Consider the following 25,350-nt stretch of genomic DNA (forward strand, 5'->3'; position numbering starts at 1 on the left):
GTAGGGATGCCAGGGACAAAACCAGAGTCAATGTGTAGCCACAAAAAATCCCTTAAAACTTAAGACTCAGAAAAATGACTCAGACTGGCTGAGGAAGCCAATTCATACTGATAACTGCTCTCTGTAGCATTCATGCTAGGGTGAAAGAGGTGGGTGAAAGCTCTTGCCCTGTTATTAAAAAAGCAATTTCCCTGAATTCTCCTTCAATTGAATTCTCCATTGCCTTAAGTAATCTGCTGGTGAAAGTGTGGCAGTCAGCGTTGCTGGTGCCAGAACCACAGGCGCTAGGCATTGCTAGAACATCACATGTTCTCTCTGGAGGCAATGCACCTCTCAAAATTTTTAGTTCCCAGCTCTTTTGAGGGGTGTGAATATGGAGCAACTGAGAGTAGAACGGGTGGAGAAGGACCATATGCTTCTCTGCTGTGCCAGATCAATCAAGGATCTGAACCAATTTGTTATGACATATTAATAGAATCATAGAATAGTTTGGGTTGGAAAGGACCTTCAAAGCTCATCCAGTGCCACCCCTGCCATGAGCAGGGACATCTTCACCAGATCAGGTTGCTCAGAGCCCCATCCAGCCTGACCTGGGATGTCTCCGGGGGTGGTTCATCCACCACCTCTCTGGGAAACCTGGGACAGTGTCTTACCATCCTCAGTGTAAAAAATTTCTTCCTCATGTCTGGTCTGAATATCCCCTCTTCTAGTGTAAAATCATCACCCTTTGTCCTATCACTACAGACCCTGCTAACAAGTCTGTCCTCATCTTCTTTACAAGCCCCTTTTAATTACTGGAAGGTCCCAATAAGGTCTCCCCAGAGACTTCTCTTCTCCAGGCTGAACAACATCAACTCTCTCAGCCTGTCCTCACAGCAGAGCTGTTCCAGCCCTCTGACCATCTTTGTGGCCTCCTCTGGACTGTCTCCACAGGTCCATGTCTCTCCTGTTCTGAGGGCTCCAGAGCTGGATGCAGGACTCCATTTGGGGTCTCACCAGAGTGGAGCAGAAGGACCGAATCACCTCCCTCGACCTGGTGGCCACACTCCTTGTGATGCAACCCAAGATATGATTGGCCTTCTGGGCTGCAAGTGCACATTGCTGTAGTGTTGAAGCCCCATTAAACGGCCAAAAAGCAATCAGCACATTTGCACGTAATGTGGCTATGTCCTCCTGAGCTGAATTAGCAATTCAGGCATGTTTTGACTCTTTTCACTAGTGCAAGTAGCCAAGGCAGGCAGAAAGAGTTGAAAAACTAGAGCTTCAAGAGTCAGGCCAGTAGCAATGCCACCTCCTGCGGTCTGTATCACCTCCACCTAACTGCTAGCATGCAATGAACTTTCTGCCTCCTCGGCTCTGTCACAACCCTGTGTATGAACTGGTGTTGCCGATATTTGCATGAAGACAACAGGATGAGAGTAAAAGAGTGGGGTGCTGGCTCCCAGCAGAGCGGTAAGGTGGAAATTTGGGAACGGTGGTATCTGCCAATTCCAACAGCACTGTTTGTTGAACTCCTGCCTCCCCATGATGCCCCTTTTTTCATGTGGTTTGGTTTTCAAGACAGAGCATGTTTATTCCAATCAAATCCCCAATATCAGCAGGGTGAAAAAAATGCCCATTTAACTCATACCTTGCCAATGAAATGTTTCTTTTTTTCCAAAATGGATACAGTCCTTGAAAGAACTACTGATAGCAGAGTTGTACCCTGAAGATAAACTTTTACAGATATGACATACACAAGAAATTGGAAAGCCCTTGAAATTGTATATCAAGAAGGGATTTCTAAAAATCATTTAAAAATGAGGTCTAATTTTACCCCAAGCAGTTCAAGGAGCATCACCATACCTGTCAAAGTGTCCATACTCAGGAACAGCAACAAAGAGAGGGGGAGACGAGGTAGCATGTGGGGCCAGTGTGTTTCTTCCCACCATGAACATCAGTTCTTGGTTCTTGTTTCCCTCAAAACACACAGAAAATCAAGATGTACAAACCAATCTTTGACGGTACATACTGTAAAGGCACTGAGTTTATTAAAAGCATTTACTTCATAAAAAACAGGCATGGTAGAAACTGTCATCCTGGGGTAAAGTAAGATCTACCAAGTCACAGTGAAAAACTGAATGACATTAGCCACCAAGTTCCCCTACACTGTTTCTCTACATTTGGACTGACTGACAGCTTTGACATGTTCACATTTCAAGCTAAAAAAAAGAAAAAAGATCTAGAAGAATGTTCATTTTTCATTAAATCATAGAATCATTTTAGTTGGAAAAGACCTCTGAGATCATTAAGTCCAACCCTTAACCTAACACTGTCAAGTCCACCACTAAACCATGTCCCTAAGAACCTCATCTACATGTCTTTTAAACACCTCCAGGGATGGTGACTCGTCCACTTTTTCAATTGAATCTACACGTGACAACAACACATGGAGTATGGAAACAAATGGGTTAGTTGGCTGTACACACTGGGCACAGTTGTACTAATTGACTTAAACTCGTTCTGCATCTGCCAGGAGTCAAATCCTTAACACCAGTGCACAGCAGGAAACCAGTGACTTTCAATCTACTCCCATTTGCATGACGTGTCTTTAAACACAGTCTAAATTTAAGTAGATGGTATTGTCCCATGGATAACTGATTTGGGTAGGAGCTGGAGATACACTCTAAATATTCTATGTTCTAGTACTTGTCTTATTGATGTCCCTCTGTGCCTCTGTTTACCCTTAAAAGAGCATTAATATATCCTGAAGCACTACGGATGCAAGATAGTACAGTAAAATTAAACAGTCCTGTTTATTTAGGAAGTTCTACAACAGAAGTCATATACAGTCTTAGTAAATATGCCACAAAAGAACTTCTGAAAAATTGTTGATCAAGGGTTGCTATAAAATTAATTAAACTATTTCCTTATTTTCCCTTTGATTTTTAACCATCTTTTTCCAATCTTTTCCCATTTTCTAGTAATTTTCCTGGTTTTGTTCATTCCTATATTTCTTTGTGTTGGATAATGCCCATATGTTGGGTTGGGGTTTGTTTTGTTTTGTTTTGTTTTTTTCTTCCCTTTCTAATATTTATGTGTTTAACTGGTCATTTCTCATGGGAAGTGCTGATTTTCCCTGTGCTCATTGTGTAAGAAATGCTTATGAAAGTACTGAAAACAGCCATTTTTTCTATATTTTTTCATAACTGGACTTTTGGAACAGAAAATCCCTTAAAAATAAGTAGGATGCAACCTCAGAATAGGGTGTGTTTTTTTTTTTTTTTTATTGTACCAAAACTTGATTTCTTCATGTGGGCTTTTCTGAGGTGGTTGCAATGAATTTCATGTTCCCAGAATCTAAAGATTTTGAATGCTCACTGTCAAATGCCAGGAGTTACTATTAATAGCAAGATTTTGACTATTCCCTTCCCCATAAATGACTGTTTCTGATACAGAATGGGCTCACACTTGGCATGAGTCACATAAGTGCAAGACTGCATGTTCATGAGATACATGTGTTCTTTAGGAGAACACGGGCCAAGATACAATAGAGAAGAGAACGGGGAGATGGGAATACTTCATAGGCTGTGAGAGGAAAGATAAAAGAGAATACACAACAAAATGGACCTGCTGAATGGGGAGACCCAGGTGAGGAGGGCGTGTAAACCTGTGTACAGGATCTCACCAACATCAGTGAGATATTCATAGACCAGGATCAAGTCCCACTAAGACCCTTGGAGATCCCTTCCTTTACCTTCTCTGATGCAGCTCTTGCCCAGGTCTTCTTCGTTGACCCTTTGCTAAGTTAATTCACCTCATTAAAGTGACAAAAGATTCTTGAGTGTTCTGTTGCCCCCTCCGTCATCTCAGAAGATGATCCTATTGTATCAACATTTCCCAAACACTCCCAGCATGTGGACCCCAAGTTGCCACTTCTTCAGAGCAGGGCTCAGGACTAATTTTTAAAGCATATTCAGGGGGTGGGGAAAGATAGGGGAAGAGAAACATACAGAGTCAATTTATTTCTTTTGTTGCACTAGAACAAATCCAGATTAATTCCAGTTGTGCTGATGAAAGAGAAATTTGTCTTTGTGCTGCCCAGCAGGGAACTTGTTGGCTACAGAATATTTGTCTCCTTGGTTGTAGACCAACACAACCTTACGGTGCACAGGGCTCTTTCTTCACAGCTTTCATCTGGCTCAGCCCTGATTTGCAGAGATGTCAACAGAACCTTTTTCCTTGGCTCCAGCAGTGTATATTGATGGGTCTTGCCTAGTTGCTTCCTGCTCATCACATTTTGCTGGCAGTTACCTCTACCATTGGAGGGACAAATGTGTTCTCATTTATATATCTCCTAATCACTGACCCATGGCGTTGCAATGCGAGGAGTCTTTCTTGGACTGAAGTAGATTTGTCACTTTCAGAGGCGTGGTTCAGTGAATGTAACTACGGGCAGTCTTAGGGGTTGGCTATTGCAGCTGCCAATTGCCTAATAAAGCAAAGCCAGTAAATCCAGTGTTTCAGTTTCAGCTAATTGTAGTCCCATTCATCCCCATATGAGATAATTCTCAGCTGCCTCCAGCCATCCTAAAGCTAAATGCGTAGTCTGAGATGGTCCTCTGGAAAAGAAGGTGGTTCCTTATATCCCAAGAGAGTTGTCTACAACCAGCAAGATAAACAGCTTTGTGGAGGTTCTCATCGCACGTCACTGCTGACAGAGACACCTTGGTCTGAGACGGCCAAAGTTAGAGGAGGACAAGCCTAACTGAAGGGTTTGGTGTAAGCCAAACCTTTGCCAGGTCACATGAAGGTTCAGTGGGCTCTGCAGAGGCAACACTCAACCCTTATTATAAAGTATTTCCTGAAGATAAATAAAAATCTCAGCTCCCTTCCCCTCTGCATCATCTTCAGCTGATTGATCCTCATGGTTCAAAGTAACATAAATAAATAAGCTGACCTATGATTCTCAGCAGCCAGGCTTCAAAAAGCATTTAACGTATTTGTGAGTGAAGCTTTTTGCAGGGTGAGGTACCAGTGCCCCAATGGGAGTCACTCAGTGCTGCTGGATGAACCCACTGGAAAATCTGGCCCAGTCTGTAGACACCAAATGGAAGAAACCCAGCTTCTGGCTCTTTAAAGAACCTGGCCCATTGCATTTCAAATGGTTTGTGTCCTCCATAGCTCTCATCTCTTGCAGTCCCCAAGGAGACGGAAGCAATTCAATGCTAGACAACAGCAAATAAAATTTTAAAAACTTGATAATTGCAAAGAGAGTGCTAGCAGGCCTGATTTCCAGAGCTCGTCTTCACAGGTGCTGCAGACATGGCATGAATCTGCAGTTCTCTGAGACCCAATACTTGCTATTCTTAGAAGTGGAACAACCACATGATCCCCCCAACAACTGCATGTGTGTAACCTACATGCCCAGGAGGTTTTTAGGACAAACCACTGTCACTCTTGGTTTGCACAACTCCAGAGCAAGAAGCCAGACATCTCCTTGCAATGCTCCTGCCATGATGGTGATGGCAAACACCAGGAAGGGGTTGGCCACCTGGGTACCACCACCAAGACATGGCTTGGTTGGAGAAGCAGCTGCAGAAGACCAGCTTCAACTCAGGTGAGGTCAAACACATGAGGTCAGACGTCCAGTCTGAACAATGACCTTAGTTTCTCTCTGCCTAGAGAGCATGTGGGCATGTACCGCATTTGAGTGACTGAGCAGATGCTTAAAATAAGGAGAAAATGTTTTGAAAATGTCATGTCCTCCACGGCCTTTGGTGCCCACAACTATGTTTGCAAAAATATATCAAGGGGATCAAGAATTTTATAATGATACTCCCTCACCAATGGTTCCAGTTAAAACCACTGTAATAAACAAAACATACAGAGCACATCACTGGCAGCAGAGGCTATAATTTTCTCTGAGCAGAAATATTACCAAAAAAAAAAAAAAAAAGGCAGGGTTTCATCCAATTTAGGAATAAATCTATGCAGATCTTTCCTTTCATTAAACTTCTCAACTATTATTAAAGTCAGTAGCCAAAAATTCTTTGATGATGACATTGAATCAGTTGATGATAGAGTGTGTTGGGAAAGGCTACAGACAAAGATCACTGGTAAAAACATTGAGTCCCAGGAAGAATAATCTTTCAAATGTCACAATACTTTCTCTTTTGCAGGGGAACACTTTTAACCCTCTTTTTCAAGTGAGCTCTATACTTTCTCTTAAATACTTTGATTTTGCAGCTATGAGGAAAATAATATACAATGCCTTTTCTTCTGGAACTGAAGAAGATCTTGACTGATGGCAAAGAGAAAGCAAGAACCAAAGCAACAAATCTTGATACTGCAGAATATGAAACATGCAACGCTCAAGCATACTGGAAGTAAAGGTGTTTGTTTTCTTATTTTCCTGCTTAAGATGTTTCATAAAACCACAAGGAAAATGTGGGTTATATAGTGAATGATTAATCTCTGTTTAACTTCTCATTTTTCTGAATTCTATAGTCTACATACCTTTATGTTTCAGATTTCCTAATGATTTATTTTTCACTAGCTTTCAGTGCCTGACTGCAGGCACTTCAAAGAAGAACCAAGCTTTAAAGGTGCTGTTCACAGGACAGAGCTACCTGAAGGTGCTTCTCTTGCTGTGTCATCCCCATCCAGTGACAATGACCTTTCGCCTTATCTTGTCTTTTTATATTTTCAATCATTCACTTTCTCTTTAAACTTTGCAAAAATGGTCCCATTCAGTAAACCAAATGAGGAAGTCTTCAAGCACGTGCTAAACTCTATCCCAGATCAATGTACCATATAATGCCCTTGACTTCAACCCTGGATTTAAGGATAAGTATGTCAGTATGTATTTTTTTAAGTGGGAGTCAAAAAAAATAAGATATCATCCAAGCTGCATCTGACCAGCTTTGAGCACCCATGAAAAGAAGTCAGGGGCTGCCTGCACCCATTCCTGAGACCGAGGTAGGAAACATTTATTCCTCCTCTCCATTCATATTTCATCAGTAAAAAATTGTGGGTTCCCTGTGTTATGTGCCACGGCACACACAAATGAAGATGTTCACCCAGTCCACACATTAGAGGACAGCAAATGAGTAAAGTAAGCAGGGGGAACACAACACGACAATGACTGTCAGCCAAAAAATGCCCATTTCAGTGCACTGGAAGGAACAATTCCTTTTGAGCTGCCATCTTACTTAAAAACGTAATTTCATTTCCAAATACTGACTTGAGATATTTAACTTTAGTATCCTGGTTAGTAAATTAAGATTAATTGTTTTGGTGGGGATTTGAGTGTGCATCAAAACCAGCAATTTTATATGGAAAAGTTTTACTAGAGTTCATTTTTTATTAAGAATTTCCTTTTTGATGAAAAACGTTTTTCATTAGGGATAGACATTGCACCGAAGAGCCCCTAACTGAAGAGTCATACACAGAAGATCTATGAGGTGTGCATTCTAATTTTTCAAAACTGGTGATAAAAATGAGTTGTGCCCCTGGGAACCCGAGTCACCAGTGCAGCAAGAGGTTCCTAGTCAGGTACCTGCAGGTGTTGACCCACCCTCATGAGTCTCAGGGTGCTCCTGGGAGACATCAGGATTTTATCGGTCTCGCTAAGGAGTGAGTAAAGGCAGGAGAAGAGTGGATTTGTGACGTCCATTCCTTTGTCTGCTAAAGTAGTGTTAACACTGAGGACATAAGGAAGTTTTGGTCAGTATTATTTATCAATAACATTTTTAGACCCAAAGCTGAGCATGGTAGACCTCAACCTGCTACAGGAGATGGGAAGTCAAGAGCTAACATGAGGCATGGCACAGATGGATGTGCCAAACAGAGCAGAGAAGAAATAGCAGTGAGAGTGGCATGGTTATTCAGTGTCTGGTGTCCTATATGGTCCCAAAAGTAAGTGAAGACAATGACAGCTGGGAACTCAGAGAGGAGCCTCTCAGAGCATGATGTGGCTATACTTTTGTGTAGAACAAAGACATGGCAAAAAACCCTAAGGAGACCTCATTCCTTCTTCACTCTGGCTTTCTCTCCCAAACCTGTTGTCTCGAGGTTTCTCTTGTACCTCACCACCACCCTTTTCCTCTTCCCTTCTTTTTCACGGAGAAGAAAACCCTCCTGCAAGCCCCTCTCTTTATACCAGGAATGGGAAGGCATCAATGGTCCTGTGCTTCATACGTTATTGTCCAGGAGATGAGAGCTGAACAACTAACCTGGCCATTTGAGAGACAAGTGAACGTCTTTCGACAATCTTCTGTCTGCAAATGGAGGCTGCAGAGAGACATCTTTATCCCATTTGGATCACAAATTCATGGAAGTAGCACAGTCACTTCAAGGACTTCTTCAATTACTGACATAGTGTTATATGTTTTCGTTGTTTCGTTGCGATGTTGCTGTAATAGGATGTCAGGATGAGTGGAAAACTTCTTTCAAAGCTTCCTGTGCCAAATGATGCTGTTGTTACCCATTCAGTATTTGTCACCATCCCTTATGCTTCCCTGTAGTTTTTCCAGAGGAAGGGATTAACCAAGTGCTCTGCTGTCAGCTCCTGACACAGCCAGGCAGGCTTGTGCACAACCATCCTCATCGCTCTTCGAAACTCCTCCAGACAACCACCATCAGTGATTTAAGGAGAGGTCAGGCAAGCCCTTGCCCATGGGTAGAGCTGTGGATGTGGTAGCAAACATGTGAGACAAGGACATCTTCCAGGGGCTCAGCTGTTTGCTTAGCAAACCACTGTCCACGGTCTTAGTTACAGCGCCCAGGTGGATAAAACAGATCTGATGTACTGGAAAGGATTCATGAGGGAGGATCTCAGCACTCGGCTTTACCCAGGGTGGTTGATGCCACCATGGTTCCACTGTGGCTTGTGGCTGCAGTGCGGTGCGGTCGATTTAAATCAGGTTGTGCCTCTTCCCGAAAAGCGAATGATAAAAGCATGTGAAAATGTGATTTGTCGAATGGCAACCAACAGAACAAAACTCCCCAGATAGATGCTTTTCCCCAGCGCACCCTTTCTGACAGGCAGCTGGAACTGATAAAGCCATAATTGCACCTTCCACTTCAGAGAACACAGGGAGGAGTGTACAGAATGCAGCCTCTGTACTACCTGGTGGACACAAGAGTCTCATGCAAAGTGGTACTGGTGCAGGGATGTAGAGAATTTCTTTTTATTTTCTTTTTACTGGTGCAGGGATGTAGAGAATTTCTTTTTATTTTCTTTTTACAACAGCAAATATCACGCCATCTAAAGCCCTTGGTCCCTCTGCATCTTCCCAGCCCCAGTCCTGCCAGTCATTTATGTAGGACTCTTGTGCAGAGGATGAAGCAGAGCCCCATGTTGCTCCTTCATGCATGGCAGATGCTCGTCAACTGGTGGTTTGGCTGCCAGAGGAGCCCCAGAATCAGGCTGGTCTCATAGGAAACAATGGCATTGTTGCCACTGGAGTAAACATCCTGGTGGCCCATTTGTGTTTATCTGGTATTTCCATTCTCTGCTGATTAACCCAGCCAAGCGAGGGCTTCATGTGGTAATTACAGCACAGCTCATTTGTGTGTGTTTTACAATGGTGTTGATATAATCCCACTAGAGCACCCCAAGCATGTGCAAGGAGTTCCCACCAGAAATCTAAATAACGCCCCAGCGCTGCTGACAGCTTAATAACATGACAAAGTTCAGTCTCGCTGGATGTCAGGGACAGGAATGCAGCTCAGGCTGCTCTGACCTGGAGCTTTCAAAATACCGTACAGTTGAGGCTGAGCATTTGACAAATAACCTTTTCTTTGCCTGCTTGAATCCATCAGACGTTACCAGGTGCCATGGAGAGGCCACATGCCACTGTTAAAATGTTAAATTGAGTGGCATGGCCATCGAAAGCTCTGGGGAGGGACATTTATCTTTATTATTATTGTTATTAATAATGCAGATATTGCTGTGCATTGCATTCCAAGGTATTTTTGCAGCACTAAATCATCCAAACGCCCATCGACGGCTCTGATAAATCACACAATAAACCAAAATTCAATACAGCTGTCAGCCCAGACCCCAAGCAAAATCTCAGTGAGCTTAATTATGAAGTTCAGGCGGGAACTGAGCCTGTTTGCGAGGGGACAAGGAGCAGCATGGCATTGCCATTTTGGGCTCTCAGGGAAGGGACTATCAGTCCTCTCCTCCCACTACTCAGTGTCTCAGCACTGTTAAAAGCAGAGGGATGAGGGTGGCTTTACGTGAAAATATTTCTCATTGTTTTCCTTTTTCTGCTTTTTCTCTACTATTTCTTTACTTCTTCCTATTTATTTTAAGCTATTTCTCTCTGTAGTACTTGTACTTCTGCTCCTTTCTTTTCCTCCTATTCTTTCATTCTCTCCCATCACTTGGCTTCTATCTCACCGTCAGTTTTTTGGCCTTTCCCTCTTCTTCCCCTCCCGATTCCCCCATCAAAGCAAGGAAACCGTAACCCAAAGGAAGAACAAGAATTGAACCTGTGCCAATGTAATGGGCCAAGAGGCTACATATGGAACCAGCAAATCACAGAGCCATGAAGAATGTTAGTGATTTAAAGTTATGTATATTGAAGTCTGGATCTTAAAATGAATCCATAATGGTAGAGGTAACTAATGGAGAGACTTAACTGACAGCAAGCAGAGTTTTTTCTTTTACAATGTTATGTTCCCACAAACTCCTCTTTTCCTGTCCCCACCCTTCCCCTGCTCTCTCTTCTGATTAGTTCAACATCCACATTGACAATGAAAAGCTAAAGCTGCTGGTTTATGAATAAAGATTTAAGCCCATACACCATAAATATGAGTGCTGCTCCAGCTGGATGCAGAGCAAAGCATCGTGCAGGCTCTGACAGCCACAGGGCTCTCCCTGGGGACTTGTGCCCCGTGGCAAGGGGTAGTGAATTTCCCAGTTGAATGGCAGTGCGACTCTCACTGCCCTGTGATGAATAACGTCGCTAGGACTTGGGCTTCAGCACTGATTTTCTGTGATCATTACAGATACCCAGAATTAAAATGCTGCTCAGAGGGAAAGATGCCACCATATGTGTATACACACATATGTATAAATAAGTGTAAGTATGTGTGTATGTGTACGTATGCACACACACAAAAAAACATTATACAAGGAAAAACTACACTAAAACCTTACTATACTTGCAAAGTCATAAAATCATAGAATCATAGAACAGTTTGGGTTGGAAGGGACCTTCAAAGCTCAACCAGTCCAACCCCTGCCATGAGCAGGGACATCTTCACCCAGATCAGGTTGCTCAGAGCCTGGCCTGGGATGTCTTCAGGGATGACGCATCCACCACCTCTCTGAGAAACATGGGCTAGTGTCTCACCACCCTCAGGGGCAACAATTTCTTCCTCATGTCTGGCCTGAATTTCTCCTCTTTTAGCTTAAAACTATTACCCCTTGTCTTATCGTAACAGGCCATGTTAAAAAGCATGCCCCCAGACAGACTTTGAGCCATACCAAATACTGTTCAACTGAGCCAAATTTGCTACTTTTTATGGTGGGTTTGGTACCTGAGGTGGCAACAACTGAGGTGCAGGAGCTCTGAGCACTCCCAGCTGCACTGGAAAGCAGTGGGAACATAGCCCAAATACCTGCATTTACTACTTAGGGTATGTACACACCACATATATATATATATATATGTCTAGACTGTGAAAGCTCTCTTGGTTCAGGCCATCTAGCACCCTCCCAAACTAATCTGTCCCCAGCATCATTTGGAAGTTTGTTTGTCCAGGGCCTGTTTCTAATAAGCAGTTTGCAGGCAGCCATCCAGTTTAAGAGGATAAAACCAGTGTGGACACGAGCCATTTTGAACCAGTTTGTCCCAAAGACTGGGAGTTTTCCCAGCAGATTGAATTTATTGGTACAGCAGTACCCTGAAATTGCTGTGCAGAGCAATGTCCTGAGAATAAATCACATCTTCAAGAGGTGAAATGGAGTATCCAATGTGAAGTGAAAACCTATATCTGAAGTTCTAAGCCTTGGTTCCCACGCTGTGAAACATCATACTTTCCCCCTTAGGGACACATGAAGTGATGTAATGAATGTTTGTGAAGTAGTTGCAAACAACACTGCTGCAGAAAGCACATGATACCATGACTGTTTTCAAGAGCTTCCTAACAGGCTGAGTAATAAGGAATAAAGAAGTCCCAGCACCACATATTGCTGAGCAAACAAATTACATCACCCATTCAGGGAAATGAAAGGGGCAGGACTTGTGCAGGACTTGGTACATGAGCAGATAGAATCATAGAACCATTTTGGTTGGAAGAGACCCTCAAGATTATCAAGTCCAACCAAACCTAAATCTAGCACTAAACCATGTCTCCAAGAACCCCATATTTTAAACACCACCGGGGATGGTGACTCCACTAGTTCTCTGGGCAGCCTGTTCCAGTGCCCAACAGCCTCTTCTATGAAGAAATTTTTCCTAATATCCAATCTAAACCTCCCCTGGCACAACTTAAGGCCAACTCCTCTCACCCTGTTGCTTGCTACTTAGGAGAAGAGACCAGCACCCTCCATGCTACAGCCTCATATCAGGTGGTTGTATACAGTGAAGATGAAAGCTGGAACCACAGCCCGTCCATATGAGAAGGTGAATGAGGATTAGATGGGTAACCTGAACTTCAGCAGGTTTCTAAAAGCCCTTCTCTTGACACTGGTAATGTTCTTTGATGTTGGTTTAAGAAAGGGTTGAAAGACAGGGAACTTCTTTCAGGAAGCACTTTCTCATACTTCTCAGTGAATATAGTTCCATCCAGCTTTTCCCAAATCTTGTGGCTTTCCTATGCAAGGAAACTAGAAGAAATCTACCCTATTATCTCTGCCTGAGAAATCAGGAGCATAACAGTACTTAAGCACTAGAGAAAACACCCTTTCTTTTTATTTTGGGCAACTTAGGCTTTCCAGAGAGCTGAACCTTCTTCCCTATGGCATGAAATTCCCCTTTACGTTCCACAAAAGCCCCTGGAGTGTACACACAACACATGAGAGAGAAGGACTGTGTTTCCCTCTAATTGCTGACCAACAGGGCAGATTGGAGACTGACCACCAGCTCCACCATTGCCACGTTCAGCTCTGGTGTGATGGTGATGAAGGAGCCGCTTGCAGTCCTGCTGTGGAGTGACTAGACTGCGGGTTTTTCCTTTTCATCCAGGCTTCACCAGAGAAAGGCTAGATACTGTTAGCGGTGGCTGAATATTGGCCAGATTATGGGGTATGTGGGTATAGCCTATATTTATTTTCTTTAAAGTATATATTTGTTTGATGTTTTGCAAGCATCTGCTTAAGATTTCTGTGCTTATCTAACGGGAGGAAAGAGCCCATTCTTCCCAAAGCCAATTCAGTGCAAGAAAATGTCATAACACTGCTGGGCCCCTTCGTTTCATCCTTCGCCAAAGGGACTCCATAGTTCCTCTGCTGCTTCTTGGAAAGCCAAGAGCAGTGGCTGGCAATTAAAGGCATCTGCTGGGCTCATGAAAGGCAAGGCATGCACGAGATATGAAGGATGGATGACACCTGAAATGTCTAAACTCTTGCCTGGTGCAGACTGAACTGGTTGCAGTGTGTCTAGTAGGATGTGTAGAGTGTTATAGCAGGTATTGAGATAAAAAAGAAAAACCCCAAACTAAACCCTCTTTGACAAAGCTCCCCGCAACCCCATCCCTGAAGGAAGAGGTGCCAGCAGCTCTGTGGACACTGCTAAGGACTCTATTTTTCACGTGGCAAGCAGGGAGAGACAGCAGAACAAATCCCCATCAGATAGAGCGATTAGCTGGGTAGAAGTGATCCTTCAGAGACTGAATGACCCAAAACATGACCAGCAGCATAGAGACGGAGCTGTGGAAAGGGGGAAAGCTTTGGCTTGTTCAGAGCAGATGCATAAGGAATGATAAAATAAAGACAGGAAAATGATAAGCGATCCAGGTTGTTACTCACCCCATTTTTCATCATTCAGGTCTGCAATCACTATCACTCAGGCACAGAAACCTCTCATTTTACGCAGTGCCTAGTGATCTGATGCACTCACTGCCATAAAATATCACCTAGACCAGTGTGTGGAGAGTCTGAGACCAGTGTCAGGTTTGTTTGTATAATGAGAGCACTTAGAGCTATAGGTAACTATTTTTAATCAAATAAACACTAAAAAAACACCATCAGTGTGGAACAAGTTTTGAGTCTGGTCAGTATGGTAAACCCCAAGTGCTAGGGCTCACGGCATCAGTCTTTGAAGAATTCAGTACCGGTCGCTCCTGCAGTTGCTCATTAGGATGACAGTCTCATGCATGTGATTCTGGCAATGCAATGACATGGTGGAGCTATGCAAGATGTGGGTCTTTATGAGAAAATGCATGGCAGTGTTACCAATAACTCATAGCAGTGGCTGTGGTCAACCTTCATGCAGCTGAATGACCAAACAGTAAAGCTCTAGTTCCATTCAGGACTGGTTACAAATCAGGCAATAGTAGGAATTGCATTACCTTATTTATTCCTTCTTTGATCTGCCTCATGATGCATTTTGTAGATGCCTTGGTTTTCTTCCATGTCACAATCTGAGAGAAGGGGAAGACCATGTCTGCTATGAAGCTGTACTTCACTTGCAGATTTAGTCCAAAAGCAATCAGCCAAGGCCCTGGACCGGTACAGTTCTGGACAACTGAACAGCTATTTCAGCACTAGTTAAAGCTAAAACATTAGACTGACACTTATCAGCTTGGGTTTGAAGACTTTGAGCCAAATTCTCTTTGTTAGATCACACAGCACATCAAGAGAGATCTGGTACTAGAGAGATGTGGCCCAAAGGTAGAGTCTTTGGTGACCAGAGGAAGAGTTGAAATGTAAACCAGGAGGAATCCTATTTGTTCCTCTCCAGCTGCAGCTGTTGGATGATGAACCCTTGTTATTTCAGATGGCCAGTGATTCCCTGACATTCTTTATTTATTTATCATTAATATTTATTTATTATTTACTTGAAATATAACTTTAATTTAATTCATATTTAATTTAAATATTTCATATTAATATTTATTATTTACTAGTTACTGAGTTATCTTTTTATATTTCTCATATTTCTGAGTATTTTCTCCTGACTGCTGTGCTTTGAATAATATTTTCTTCAAACATGGGATTAACAGATAAAATGTTTCATGTAGATGAGATTCTCAGGGAATTGTTTAGAGGTGGACTTGTCCGTGGTAGCCTAATTATTGGAGTCTATGTTCTTAAAGGTCTTTTCCAGTCAAAACTATTGTCTGATTCTATGATTTACTGTGAGAGCGACTCAGACCCTCTGTTTCTAATGCCTCTCTGGAAGTGGTTTGCTTGGAGGAAGATAAATTCAAAGTGTTGTTTATCATAATATCAGTTTTGCTTTTTTATCGCATCAGAAAGGCCGTCCTGGAGCCAAGCTACCTCAGCTCTCGCAGCAGAAGCTATGTAAGAAATAAGGTAAGTGGAAACTACTTCTCCCTAACCCTCTCCCAGACCTGGTATTGAGGGACTTGACCTGAAAATTGCATCCAAACTTCAGTGTTTAACAACAGGAATGGATATGTTCTTCATGAAGTGATCATGTCCATATTTGAGCCCCGTATTCATTTTGATCTGCACAGCATGCACTGGTAAAGGGCTCCAAAGTTTTATTACACATTCTGTAAAAAAGTACTTCTTTATGTTTGCTTTAAACATAGTGCTTAATTATTTCATTAGGAACACGTAACCTGGGTTATGAGAGACACTGAATAGTCATTCCTCATTTCAACACATCCATTATTGTATAGACCTGTATTATAACCCCACCAGTTCTCATATCCCGTGGCCGCACTTGGACACCGCCTTGGAGAGTGGTTTCTGGTCCAGGCCACCACAGTGCCACCAGCTGGCACCAAAGTCTGGGGGACAGTGCAGGAGTTATACCCTGGCCATGTTTCTTCTTCTACCACAGATGTAGCTTGCTTGTCCTCTCTGTCTTTCCATTTACTTCTATTAAATTGATTTTTAGACTCCATGATGACTGTAGCTGTATTCAAGCTGTAAGTGCATGTTTTTTCTTGCAGCTGAAGGAATGTTGCCTGTTTAAGTCAAAAACTATTAACAAATTAAATAAAAGTTCAGGAATAACACAATGAGAAAATAAACCACTTTTATTCAAATTATCAGGTGTTAATCACTCTTGGAATATAAGATTATAAACAGCTCCAATTCAAGAAGGTGGATTTCTTCATTTAACACATAATCATTTGAAGGATACAAAATAAATATTTGATGATTTATCCAAAAGCTTAAAATGAAGCAAAGAGCAGATACTTCTTTTCTTTTAAAAATTAAATTTAACTGTTCCTTCAATAATAAAATATACTACTTACTATACAAAAAGGACATTAATTTTAGTCACAGTTGACAGAATAGAGCCACACAACCATAATATTAAAGGTGAACTGCAATATGTTTTAAATGTATTATTTCTATTATTATATATTACAAGGGTTAGAGCAGCACATGACGGCTCTAATCAGGCTCCTATTATGTTAGGAGCTGCACATACAGAGAAGAAACATATAGCTCCTACCCCAAAAGGTTACAGTCTAATCTAAAATTACCCATTAACAGAGGATGTGTCTCAACTGACAATCACAACTATGCAAAAGGGTTCATCCTGTCTTTCTTATCTGATGGAGACCCCTAGATGTGTGGTCACTTGTCACTGTCAACCACTATAAAATAGTAGTTTATAAATAAGTTACTTTTCTTTGAAGCTTACCAGATCTGAGTTTAAAGATCATTCCTGCGTTCTCCTTAAGAGTTACCAATCTTTACTTTTATTCCCGCAGATCCACCATTAGGTGTTTCTGAGATAGATGACATTTCAGTGGAGAAAATTCAGCCATGGCCTTGGGTCTGGGCCAATACCTAAACAGCTGAGTGTCCTTTCAAATGAGATATTTTTTTCCTACAGAATGCCATGAAAAGGTACCATGCCTGATCATCATCTCATTGTTCATATCCCAAATCTTGCTTTTTTATGTTATTGCAATTTTTAAGCAGTTGTGGGGTAGTATAGGCAATTCGGGTCTCTGTACAAGTTGCTTTCACACTAAATATGGAAAATATGTCCATATAACTCTCAGGATTTCCAGACTGGTTCTTGCTGTCCTCTTTCAGTGGAAGAACAGTAGCATGTCTGGTGCCTCCCCTTTCTCTCTTTCAGCCTCAAACCTTTCTCTAAGCAACCAGAATTGTGCCCTAAGTGAGTCAGATTTGAAAATTAGTGGGTTTTGAAGGAAAAAAAGCATTTCTGTTCACCACTGTGCAACTTGGTTTTGATCTTCAGGCTTTAGAACTGAAAACAGTCAAGCAGTCAAGACTATAAAAGTAAATCTACTGATTGTTAGATCATACATTTCTAGACCATACAGATCAGAAGACTTCATTTAAAAAAAAAAAGGGCAGAAAATAAAAGATATGGGTGTGCCATTATATCTACAAGGATTTGCAGAGATGAGGACCTGTTATCCAGAAACCAAATGAAGCAGCTGTTGGCAATTGACTTGCAGCCTCTGAAAATACGGTCGCATGCTTAAGTAGTCAGTTTTATACTAGGAAAGAGGGTTGAATTTGGTCTTGGGTCTTTTCACCCCAATTTCTTATGGTCAATAACATCAAGTGATTTCCAACACTAAACAACGCAATATACTCCTGGCTTATTTGACACAATAGTCTTAGACATAAAATAGTATTGGAAAGGAGAAGCGAGGCAGAGTGGCAGCTCAGCACACTTAAGGGAATGTTTTTAAGCCATTTAGCAGGAGTTTATTGCTCCAGTGCCGGAGCCTTTGAGCGCTGGAGCACGACAGGGTGTGCATTGTGGTGCCAGGATCGCCTGCCCCGGGTGCGTGGCACAGGGCCAAGGGCTGTCTTTAAACCCACCCGCATGAGAAATGCGATTTAGGCAGAACAAAGGCCACTCCTGTCGTGCCTCCCTGTGACTATAAAATAGATCCGTGTCATTATAAATAGAAAACGACTGGTGGCGAAGATGCCGCTTTGACTTGTGTCTGAGGCCGAGCTCTTGCGCTGCGGTTCCTGATGTCAGAGCAATTTAGCGGCTGTGCTGTCGGCAAATGTGTCTGGTTCAGGGTGAGCCAGTCCACGTCTCATGATGGCTTAATCTCATTTTGTAACAGCAGGGGATTCTCCGCGGTCATGCGCAAGCAACGCCATCCATTCAGTCCAGGACTGTCCTGTCCGCTTCCCTGTGCCCACCGCAAGGCTCAGGTTGCTAAACAGCAAATTACCCTCCACAGAAGCTGCCAAACTATCTGCATCTGGAGAGCTGAGATCCTGCTTCTACACAACTAAGTGGTGCGGCTCTTGTTTATTCCAGTGGGAACAAAATCAAAGACTCAGTAGTAATAATGCTGCTTCAAGGGTATAAGCTTTCCTTTTATGCCACCTTCCATCCCAATACATTACACAGCATTCTTGAATTAAATAATGCAGTTAAAGAAAGTCAATATATATAGTTTTTATGTTGTACAATCATTAGTTAAAATAAAAATAAAATTAAATAGAAAAACACCACACAACAGAGACTAGAAATGAATCTTAAATCCCTCTTGCAGTTTCTGGAGTATCCTGTTTGTTTAGTATTGAGTATGTTCCTTAAAGCAAACTGTAATCTTCTTGCTTAAATTATTTAATCAGAATCACACTTCTATATATGTTTTATACCACATTTTATTCCCAAAGCTTGGTATAATCTCTCATTTCCTGAAAGCTCTTAAAAACTTCCTTAATGAAAAAGCAGAGAAATTCGCTGTTTGCAAATTCTATTTACTTATCGGTTACTTCCAAACTAAAGTAGTTAGTTTAATGAAGAGGGAGGAAAAAAGTCAAAAAGAAAGACATTAATGTGTTGCCTGTAGCCATTTCCCAAATTCTTCAGAGTTTATAGACCTAGGGAGACAGGGAAAAAGCAACTTCTCAGCAGTGTGGCAGAATAGGCTGAAATGACTCTGTGAAACCCAAGTGATGCTGGGAATTAAAGGATGTTCACTCCTGTTATGGTTCTACACTGTAAACTGCTTTTAGGGCTCCCAGTAGTACCCATTAGCAACAGCCAAGCTTTTCTGTTTTAATTTAGTGTAATTTAATTTCCACCAACAAATTCCACCCTGTGGTGAGAATTGACAGTATCATGTTGAGAACCATTAGAGCATATTTGGATTGTTTTTACTCCATGTATACATAAAAAATAAATCCCCCACCCTTCTTTTCTTTAGACAAGCTACTTCATAATAAGAGGCACAGACAATGGAGGTGGTGTTATACTGTGGGATACCACCATAGAGAGTGTGGTTGGAGATACAGCAGAATATGCCTTGGTATCACACCATCAACGTGACCTGGTCCCAGCTCCCCTCAGAACGTCTCCATGATAAACCAGGATGGGGCCTGACAGCACTGGTGATGACCTTCCAGTTACCACTGGGACCAAGCTGGTGTCCTGCTTCTGTAGTAAGAAGCTGCCTCCTTTTCTCCTTGAGTGTTTCTGTTCACTGAGGGCACCTTCACACTAGAAACATCTTCGTGCTTATATAGCCTTGGGCTCTACTGGGAATTCCTATTGGGAATTCCCCCACTGGGAATCCTGCCACCAGATTTCAAAGGAAAAGAGAATAATAATGCTCTTCATTAAGATAGGCTTCTCTGTCATGACTTTTAGGCCCCTCTCCAGGCAAGCAGGCAAGCACATGTTTAGCATTAAACACATGAGTAGTCTCTATTCACATGCTACAAGCTAGAAATGCTCGTTAGTGCATGGCCCCAGCTGAGCTGCTAACACACTTCAGCTCAAGAGCCAGGCCGGAGAAAAGGTGGCACCGAAACATTTCATCTTGGTTGCATCACCCTTGGCCAAGCAGCTTCAGCATTTCCACCCAAGTGCTATTGCTCCAACAGGCGATGGGTCATCCCTTTGGCAGCAGAGCCATGACCTGCTGAGCTGCCACGGTGTCATCGTCCAGAGCGGGTTAGGTGATGAGCACGGTTCAAAATAGAACACATTCAAGTGCATCCTCCAGATTATTTTCAGCTTTAGCATCTCTCCAGTAAATGGTGAAAGGGGAATGGTTTGGGGCGATGGGAATAATGTGATTGTTGCAGTCTCTGAGACACTGCTGAGTCCTGTAACACTGCCTGAGGAGCTACATGGGGGTCTTCAGACCTTTATGTCTCATGTTAAAAGATGGGCAGATCAAGCTTTGAAAACCAGCACTGGATGGGGTTTCTGTGCTTTCCCAGGGTTGGAGTGTTGCCTGGGACAGGGGACAAGGAAATAAAACAGGTTAATGCTTTCTGCTTTCCCTGTATGTGAGCTACAAGGGGAGAGAAGGGAACAGGAACCCTTTTTTCACTGCCTAGCACTGAGTTAGTGGCCCGTCATAGTCCAGTGCCAGTACAAACCAGCAGATCCCTCCTGATCAAGGAAATGGGAAATTTTGTGACTCGGCAGGAACGTCTCTATGTATCCTGAGGAAATCCCAAGGCAAAGGCATCTTAAACATGGTGGCTTGCACAGGTCTGTGCTGAAAATCAGAGTCTGGACTAAACAGTCTATCCTCTTGGTTAAAATACCCCAGATGAAATAACACATTCAAAAAAAATATTTTTAATATTGTTTTCTCAAAAAAAATCATTACCTCCTTCAACTTCTCAACAAGTATAAGCCTCACAGCTTTCCTGCCTCCTCTGCAATTGCCAGGTCATTGCAGTCATCACAATTAAAGAAGAGATGAAAGATTCAGCAGAAAGGCAAAATCTTACTGGAAAATATTTCTTAGTATCAAAAGCAATTCAAGAATAATGATTATATTTAGCAGAATAATAAACAAATGCAAACTTCCTGATGCATAAAGGAATATACATGACGGAGGACACAACATTTTCGGGTTATTTTTTTCTTTATAGCACCCATTAATTTTGAAAAGTGAATGTTTCCATTTGCTCCTGGGGTTTTACATAAGTGGGATTTCCACTGCCTATATTTTTGCAATACCTGAAACTCGGATAATTAGCTAAACTCAGTCAATGCAGAAAGGGAGTTCTCTCCGCTTCTCACCTTCGCTGCTGGTGCAGTGGTGGCCTTTGGACTTCATCCCACAACATGGATAAAACCCTCTTCCCTGTGTGCCCATCCATGAGCACCCCGCTACTTAGCACTGAGGAAACAGTAGAATTTTCACGGCTAATTTAGACTTGACTTTTAGCAGGGATGAGAGGAGGAAAGGTGGCTGGAGGTTAAAATAAAATACATATGCAAAAGAAGTTGCAATGTGCAATTCAGCTGAACTTGTAGGAAAAAAAGGCATCTAATTTCTCCGTGATTTAGGCTGTCATTCCTCCATGGCTGTGACTTTTCAGCTGATGCAAACATAGGAGTAACCTGTAGCTCTATATTTCACACTAGACCTGATAAAACAATGACATTATATGATTCTTTATATTGGAAAAAAATGTTTGTCAGAAGACTTATATTGAAAATGGTACTTCTTCAGTCCTACTTGCACAGCAAGATGACCTCTTGGCAAATCAAACAGTCCAACAGAAAATAGAATAACTAATATACGAGATCCTCTAGCACTCCCATACCACTGCTAATAGAAGAAGAATCAATATTAGCTCCAATATGAATGGAGTGTTGGATTGACTGAACAGGGAGCTTTGAAATAAATATCTAAGAAATGTTTGGATGAAATGGACATCTTTACAGACATTTGGTCTGCATTTCTGTAATGCAGATGATTAAATCCACATTGTTGGCTTCTTCCCCCTCTGCACTATGTCTTTCTTTACATCTTGCAAAAAATTTATGAACAAAGTTATTGTAAATCTGCAATGTCTGTCTTGCCACTTAGATTCTTTTCAGAAATGCTGCCTTGCCAATGTAGATACACAATCCTGTATGATTAATATTTATTACTTATAATTCTAAATACAATGGAAGGTCACAAAAAATACTCTGCTTAAAGGAGTCTGGAGCCCTTTAAAACCTCACTGGTGGTGGATCCTGAGTCTTGAGAACTGAGCTCAAAATCTTAGCAAAACACTTTTCTATGTAGGATTTCCAGTATTTCCTGCTTCTGACTATGGCTAAAGCCAAAAAGCACAAAGGTGAGCAAAAGTTACAGGTCTGAAAACATGAGCTTGGATTTCAAATCTAAACAAAGGTCAGGGAATGCCTGAACCTGTCCATAAACTTGCATCAGCCCACAATAGGGCTATGAGTAAAATGCAAAGTTAAGAGTGAGACTTTAATTCAGACAGAACAGGCATGGTAGCTGAAAACTGTTTTCATTTTCCTCTTATTCTTTTTCATATTGATCAATAAGTTTCATCAAGATTTTGGGGGGGCATTGTTAGAAAAATTGAGGTATTTTGGAGTTGTTTAATTAATAATTAAAAGGAAGGTAGCTTGGGGATTTTCAGATTTTACAATGAAATCCTAAAAAAATTTTAACAAGAGCATGCAAATCATCTTAGAAAAAACTCATTGCACTAACAGCTCTTTTTGGTATAAGCCAAACCATTATTAAACATAGTTTTTTAAAAACAGATGCAATTTGAAGTCACTGAAATCAACTGTGTTTTGGCCTTATTCTAGCAAAACTCAAGTAAGACATACTAGAACATTTCAGGACCACGGGATTCAGGAAATTGTTAAAGATCCACAGAGATGGAAGAAATTATGACAGATCCTGAACTGGTTCACTTACTCAGCCTGACATCTACTGCATGTTTGGACAATCTTCTTTAAGGAGCTAAAAATAATAAACACAGAGGAAGAATCTGCATCTGCCTCTGAGTCTTCATTCAAAGATTCACTGCAAATGTGATTAAGCAAAGCCACTAATTGAAACAAACCTGGAAAAAGACAATGTAGATTCTGTTGATTGGCATGCTCCTGGTCAAATCATACCGAAAGTAAAAAATCCCAGTGACAATTAACCAGACAGAAGACTTTTCCCCAGAAACAAATTTGCAGAGCGTTACTAATAACACTTTTCTAAACGGACAGAGCCATCTTGATCAGTGTGCTGAGTGAAAACAAAACCAGAAAAACAGACAGAAAGGACCGAGTCAATTAAAATAAATAAATAAATAGTTGCCTTAATTTACACACACACAAAAAAAATCACAAATAACTCCAATCTCATGAAGAAATGTTTTTAACAAGCCACATGTGCTTGCACAGCCACTTCTAATCTTATTAGATTTTTCTGGCTGCTATTAGTGTTCTCTGAGCCAGCTGATTTCTCAGCAATATTTTAAAGAGTGTGAGCCTTTGCCCTCCAGTCTAGCCATTGTTAAAATAGCCCATTTTGAGGGAAGATTTGGGAGTTCATGGATTTTCTTCCATGGCTTTGAAACATTCAAAACAAATTGACCATCGCATGCAAAACAATAGTAAACCACAAGCTATCTTCACAATCAACGAGCAACATTCTGCTCCCAGCTGGGTTAGCGTGAAAAGCAGAATAATCAGGCAACAGGGATGGCTTCAGATTGTCATCGGCATCACAGGGCAGAGGCTGATTTTCGATGCTGTCTCCGGTCCTTCAGCTCTCTGGCTACAAACAAGCCAGCTGTGAGGTTCCCCTTGGTCACAGCTTGGGGTTACCCTCAAATCAGTGCAGCTCTCTGCAACTCTGACCAGAAGGGGAGTCACATCGGGTTTTATTTTATCTTTGAACACAACAGTTAAATCTCCCCAAACTGAAAATCAAGAGCCATGCGCACTGTTGTGCATATCAGGGCATGTGAGTTTCATGTAAAAGAGCTGTCATTCTGAAATTGCTAAAATAACATGCAAATAATCACTAGTATAAAGCAGATTGTGTCAGGCAGATGCTACAGACAGAACAAAACAACCAGTTTTAGGGAACAATCCTTATTCCAAATTGTGTAACCTGGGTTGGTAAACCCTGGAGGAGCAGGACGAAGGTGTCACACATGGATTTCTGCTAGGACCCTAGCTAAATTTTTTGCTGGAAATGTGCCTCCCTCTGTTTTAGTCTGCCCTCTTTGAGGCTTTTGGAGCAAACTTCTCCTGGGGTGAGATGATGAGTGCTTGAAAGTGACCCATCTGGAGCTCAACATGGAGAAAGCACTTCCCCTGCCTGGAATTCATGTGCAGCAACAGCTTTCTCCTGCCGACCCAAGCTTCCCAAGATAGTAATTATAAAGGAACTGGCAACCATACAGTCAATACGACAATATCCTACGTGGTTTGGTTCATTGTGCCAATTCCCTCTATTTGCTGGAGTCAATATTCTGCCCCCACTCTTGCTGTGTCTGAGTGTCTCTACCAACTAGCAGATCCACTGGGCATTTTGGCATGAGCCCTGCTCTTCCAAGGGCTGCCTGCTTAATTGCTCATTCACTCTCTTTCACTTCAAACATTCGGATCCAGCAATATCATGCAAATTTTATGCAAAGTAGCATCTGCAAGTCTGACATATTCTCTCAGGCTTCCCCTCTTTGCGCCAAGTTAAAAATAAATACCCTAGAAGCTCTTGGGCCTGCTAGGACAGAATAAGCATTCAGAAAGTTTTTTATAGTGTAACTGCTAAGAGCATTTCACCTTTAGGGACAAACTTCTTTACCTCTCTCTCTCTCGTATTTTGCTCCTGCCTCAAGGATCCCAATAGCACCAGCAGAAGGGAAGCATCCTTGACATAACCTACAAAAGAACCTGTTCTGTGTATTCCTAAATCTCTTACTTGAAATTTCAGTTAATATCTTATTTTTAAAACTCCAAAAGTGGTTGATATACCCCCAACATGAAACAAGAAACTAGTAAAGCGGACTCATTTCCAATACTGATTGCAAATAATACTAGTTTAGCCAGATCTTAGGTTCAGATTTCAAAGTCTCTCCACCCCCCACACTAGAGCTGCCTTCTGTTTTCTCCAGGGAGAAGCAGATTTGTCCCTGACCAATACACTCGAATAGGTGAAGTCATTGGGATGCCAACCAGATAGCATAATTATAAAGTATATCTTAAGGCAACGAGGAGAAGAGTCTGTAAAAGGGGATACTGAGCCACGGCCGAGGGCAGTTAGGACTTGCTGAGCCGCTTGGCCACGTCTGCGTAGGCTTGCTCAATTTCTTTGTCTGCTGCACAGGTGTTGGTGAATTCATCCCTGGCATACGCGTTCTTCAGGTATCGCCACAGCCCCGTCATCTCTGTCGGGAAGTCAAAGTTGCGGTATTTCTTTGTAACAATCTAAAACAAAGAGAAAAGAGGGGGGGAAAAGGCA

At 41.9% G+C, this 25,350-nt stretch overlaps 1 protein-coding gene across 3 annotated transcripts in view; it reads right to left on the reverse strand.

Annotated features, from left to right (window-relative positions):
* Nucleotides 1-16,155: 16,155 nt before the first annotated feature.
* CLIC5 (chloride intracellular channel 5) overlaps nt 16,156-25,350 on the reverse strand; it is an 86,516-nt gene continuing 77,321 nt past the window's right edge. For all 3 annotated transcript variants that reach the window (XM_005512289.3, XM_065055717.1, XM_005512290.4), the window contains exon 6: nt 16,156-25,316. In XM_005512289.3, coding sequence (XP_005512346.1) covers nt 25,149-25,316 — 168 coding nt within the window. In that variant the 3' untranslated portion in view covers nt 16,156-25,148. The remainder of the gene's footprint in view (nt 25,317-25,350) is intronic.

This window comes from Columba livia, chromosome 3 (genome assembly GCF_036013475.1).
Source record: "Columba livia isolate bColLiv1 breed racing homer chromosome 3, bColLiv1.pat.W.v2, whole genome shotgun sequence".
Lineage (NCBI taxonomy): Eukaryota > Metazoa > Chordata > Aves > Columbiformes > Columbidae > Columba > Columba livia.